We start from the raw sequence: 5,063 nt of genomic DNA, 5'->3' as shown, positions 1-5,063 counted from the left end.
TCTGACAGTCTATTGGTTATTTATTTGCAAGTGGAGATGGAGAACTAAAAACTACTTTTATTTTATTTATAACTATAAATCATGTGCATGTATTTTATATTTTATCTAGCAAGTAAGTTAGGAAGATAGGGTTTCTCTGAGCTAAGGCCAAGACCTGGTGCCGCTGAGTGTGAAATCTAGCCGCCCCCTAGAAAGTCTAGCAGAGTCTACCTGGGTAAGCCCAGCCACAGACGCACCATCAGCCGGTGTTCACCTACGCAGCCGTAACTGGGGAAGGGTGGAGCTGATGTGCAGTGAAAAACCCTTTACAGTTGAGCTTATTTATTCACTCATCAAACATTCCAAGTATACCCATATTCTGTGGTCTGGAATACAAACAAGTCAGTCCTGTTCTCTTGGAGGTCTCGGTCTCATGACAGGGATTAATAAACAGGAGAGCTGTTATAAGAGACCCGTGGCTGGGGCGGAGAGCATCAACTTGGGAGAATCTCTAAATACCTAACCTGGTAACCGGAGGTGGCTGGGTGGGCACAGCTCACTTCTGGGGACCTGGGGTTGGAAGGAGAATTCTGTGTAACTACTCTGAGAACCCCAGGTCTTATCAGAAAGGCTGCTGTCTTCAATCAGTGATACGAATATTCCTGCTTAAGAAAAGAGTGTCTGGGGCTGAGCCAGCCATTCTTTCCTCCAGCTATCCTAAGTTCTATTTTTACATAAGTTGAGACTTCATGAGCTTGCACCCACAACAAATATCTCTATGACATCGGCTTTAGCAATGGATTACATTGGAACTGGCTTTATAAAGTTCAGTCCTTTCCTCTGTAAAACCATTATCATAACCACTATAAATCAGGTTGTGCATAGTAACACAAATGATAAATCCATTTAAAATGTAGTACCTGTTAAAAAATTCTCAACCACAGCTCTATTCCACCAGTCAGGAGGATGGCAGAGGACTCAAAGGACCCATTGTTATTTTTTTGATCTAGCAAATTGATTAATTGCTAGAAAGAGAACAGCAAATCATCCATCTTTTAATTGCGCTGCATCTCTTACGAACATTTTCTTTCATTAGGTAATGCAAGCAATACTCCCTGCTGTGTTTTTCCTTTTGCCTTAGCAGCCAAGGGAGCTCAAGGTTCTGGTATATTTGCTTTCACGGCATTTTATACAGCTTTTGCTTTGTTAAGTCTAATTTTTCAGTATGACTATGTATGCATCATTTATTGGCAGAGAGAATACGGTAGGTCCTTGAATGATGTTCCATTATACTGTTGATGAGATGCCTATGACCTTAACTCTGGTTTGTATCAATGAGCCTACAGTAAAATTAGTTTTGTTATCTGTGGTTTCACTTAAAGCCACAGAAGCTACTGACAACGTTAAGTGAGGACTTACTGTGCTGTGATTGCAGCGTTGCCATCACTGGCCCAGGGTCTTCATAAAGGGCCTTTACTGCTTTACCGATGGTGGAGTAAATAAGCAGCTCAGGCTGTTAGACCCAACTCTCCTCACTGGTCTTGGGACCCATGGTCAGGCCCTCGTGCCTCCGTGAGCCCCTCCTGCCCGCACACCTCTCCCTGCCTGATCGTCCAGCTTGGGCTTCTCCTCCTTAACAAGGACTGTGTCTGCCCAGTTACTAGTGGGAGACATCAATGGAGCAGAACAGTACATGCCAACGGTGGCACTCAAATCAGAGGGCAAAGTGTAATGTAGGGACAATAGGTATAGGGACATTTAGGGGGAAAAATCAAATTCCTACCATTTACCTTATACCAGAAGCAACCTCAGAAGGGTTAAAGGCTTTAGTGGAAACTAACACCACAGAAGAAAATACTGGCAAAAGTGTCCCTAGTCTTGGGGACAGCCTCCAAATGCAAGACGGGGCTCAGTCCCCTCCGTGTTTGCAGCATGCCTTGCTTCATGCCCAATATGCAGCTGGCGTTCCACGAATGCTCAGCTGCTCTGGGAGCTGAGAACTCACCAGCGGGTCTCCTTCGGCATCACTTGGGGGCATCTGCTTGCTCGTCGAGCCCTCCCGAGGCATTGAGTAGCCATCGAAGCCGACATCCTCTGGCCGGAGCTGCAGTAGGGGAGGCCACTCATGCTGCTGTGGGCTGGCTGCCCAAGGATAGGTGTCCATCACCCACTTGGCAGGATCCTCCCAGGGGGCCCGCCTTCCATAGAGCTGAGAAGAGGCAAAGAAGGAACGGTCGGGAAGGCGGCTGAGTCTGCTCTGCAGCCCTGATTTTGCAGTTTTCTGAAAAACTCCCCAGACCCAGCCTTACGCCTCCCCTGACAGTGGAATTCCACTTCCAGAGCGCTATCCTAAGGAAGTCATCCAAGGGCCAGTTTGTCATGCTAAGGCCGAAGGCAGCATGACCCAGGGGCCAGGAACACTGGCTGTGGAGTCTGGCTGACGTGGGTTCATATCTCAGCTCTGCCACTGACTCACGGTGTCACCCTGAACTCTGAGCCTTGCTGATCCAACTTGAAAAGTGGTCTCTGAGGAAAAACAGACAAATCACTACCTGATTTGAAGCATTTACCAATTTCCATGGTATATATAGTCCCACCCAGGTCAATTTCAAACTACCAGTATGACGCCACTGAGCGTGGAGCTGGAAAGAGGTGCTGGCTCAGTCGCACGAGCAGGCTATAGTACCCTGGTTTATGCACCCACCCAAAGAATAGCTCCCACATGGATTGGGTGCTGGCCATCAACATCACAGTCAGAAGTCACTAATGGCCCTGTTTTCATAAAAACCCATTTCCTGAAGTAGGTCTGACTCTGAGAGCCCCTCGGCAAAACACCTGTCACATTCAAAACCGCAAACTGTTAACAGAGGTTACATGTGCCTAGTGCTTCTTCCTCCTCATGTATTTTTCGAAATCATCCACAATAACTAATTTTCTCTTAAAACAGAAAACTGTCTCATCACTTAATTTTATACGACCAGTACCATGCTTCCAAGCTCCTTTTCTTAAGCCTAATGATAAAATGATTTGAGTGAATTTTATTGGCAACTTTAAGAAATATACACATTCTTTAAAGAACAAGAACCTAGGCTACACCACTTCCCAAGGCTCGGCTCGGTATATTATGTAGCTAGGTATAGTCTATACCTTTCCTCTTTACCACTACCACCATCTTGTTTAGCCACCATGTGACTCCAAGAGGAAGCATTACCACCCGAGTTTTCCAGACGAGGAGATAGGCTCAGGGAGGAGAAGAGACAACTGGAATTCACGTCTGTCCAACTCCATGCACCACTAGAGTCTGAGAAGATGTGGTGGGATGTGCTCACAGCCAAGACAAGCTGTTTACCACACTGGGCAGTGCTCTGTGGCTCTGGAAGGCACCCCCTCTACAGGCGACCCCGGGATATGAAGATCAGAGACTCCTGAACCACAGTGGCTGCAGTGGGGCTCTAGAGTAGAGTCACACCTGGACCACAGCCTGCCTGTCTGTTCCCTCTGCCTTCCCAGGACTCCTGCAGTTGAGAGGGAAAAGTGGGGAAGGTGCTGGCAGTAGAATAGAGCTGAGCTCTGACTGACAGAGCCATGTCTTTCTAAGTCATAGGCTGCCTCAGCTGGAAAAAACTGGGGTCACCTAGGCCATCATGTACCAGATGAGGAAATTGAGGTCCAGTGAGAATGGCCAGTTATGGAAGGTTATGGAGCAGGGCTGAATTTGAACCTCAAACTCCGGCTTCCTGGTCGGGGCCTTTCCCCTCTCTACCCCTCCCAAATGACTCCAGACGAGGACATGTCAACCTGGGCTGGGTTTGCTGTTCCTGCAGCTGTCTCATGACTGCCTAAGCCACTTCTGACATTTCTGTATGATTTCTGTAAGCCCATCTTGCCCCACTGATGGCAGCCTCCTCCTCTCAGGACATATACAGCCTCCTATGACCTCATCATCCTCTCAGACACCAGCACCCCTCCTGGTTAGCATTCTGGCCCTGTCAGTTGCTAAATCTTCCTTAACCTGGGGCAATGCTAAGTCTTAGGCCTGAGAATTCAATCTGGCATTCTGAAGGCAATTTATAGTCAGGACAGGAAAGGAGTATGTAAAGCCGGCGTGTGCGTGTGCACACGCATGTGTGTCAGGGAGGAAGGGAACACGAGTATTTGGGGATATTTAGAACTGAAGGAGGCAGTTCCAGATTAGAAACGTTCCTACAATTTTTGGAAGCTTCTCCCTCCGAGGGCCTTCCCCATGGAACTGGGCTGCTTGTCCCGAGCCTGGCTTCACATGGGTGAGGCTGAACCCAAGCCTCATTTCTGACAGCCACAGCTTCTGTCTCCATCCTCAGGTGTGGAGGAGGTCATGCTCCGGGCTGCAGAATAACAGAGGCTGGAAGTGGGAGTTCGTCAAGTCCTTAGAGAGAATCTGGCCCAGTGGTTTTCAAATATTTGCTCTTCTCCCCTGACCCCACCACTGAGGAGTTTGAGGAACTTCTGGGTTCCACAGAAGCCAGCCTGAGAAAACATTCTCCTAGTCCAAACTTTTCAGAATACAGATGGTGAACCTGAGGCCGTGAGAAGGGGGATTTTCCCAGGGTCTCAGAGCAGGTTGGGTTATCTGATAACGGGCCCCACGCCACGCACTCCCCACTCCACAGGCAGATGGAGGGTCTTTCGAGTTACTCTGTAGACCAGACACTTTGGCAGCTCCAAAGTGTTTACAATGACAGCTCCAAAGGGGAACAGGGCTGGGGACTGAGTCATCAGACAGGAGTGCATCAGGCACATGCTAACATCATTTGCAAGAACAGGAAATATTTTTACAAGCCTCCCCACTTGCCGCTGGATATGCTCAAGTCCAGGTGGTGAATGGCTGGTTAAGTACCATGCCGAGCAGAGGAAGAAATATCATAAAGCTCCTTGGCTCCAGAGCAGAGCCCTGTGGCAGCTTGAAAAGCAGCAGACAGTTGTGTAGATAGACAGACAAATAGGACATTCACTTTCCCCGAGGCAGGGAGGAATCTGGCATCCCCGCTAGGTCAGGGACAGGGAACCAAGGCATTAGAAACTGAAACCTGGGCCACTGTGAGCCT

The 5,063-nt window shown here is 48.4% G+C and overlaps 1 protein-coding gene across 1 annotated transcript in view; it reads right to left on the bottom strand.

Moving 5' to 3' along the window:
* The window catches only part of NAV2 (neuron navigator 2), a 388,116-nt gene that overhangs the window by 4,313 nt on the left and 378,740 nt on the right, over positions 1-5,063 (bottom strand). The window contains exon 38 of the mRNA XM_023521874.1: positions 1,985-2,188. Within this exon, the coding sequence (XP_023377642.1) occupies positions 1,985-2,188 (204 nt within the window). The remainder of the gene's footprint in view (positions 1-1,984; positions 2,189-5,063) is intronic.

The sequence above is a fragment of the Pteropus vampyrus genome, unplaced genomic scaffold, assembly GCF_000151845.1.
Source record: "Pteropus vampyrus isolate Shadow unplaced genomic scaffold, Pvam_2.0 Scaffold321, whole genome shotgun sequence".
Taxonomy (NCBI): Eukaryota; Metazoa; Chordata; class Mammalia; order Chiroptera; family Pteropodidae; genus Pteropus; species Pteropus vampyrus.
The sequence above is the reverse complement of the archived record's forward strand: the minus strand, read 5'-3'. Positions and strand labels throughout refer to the sequence as shown.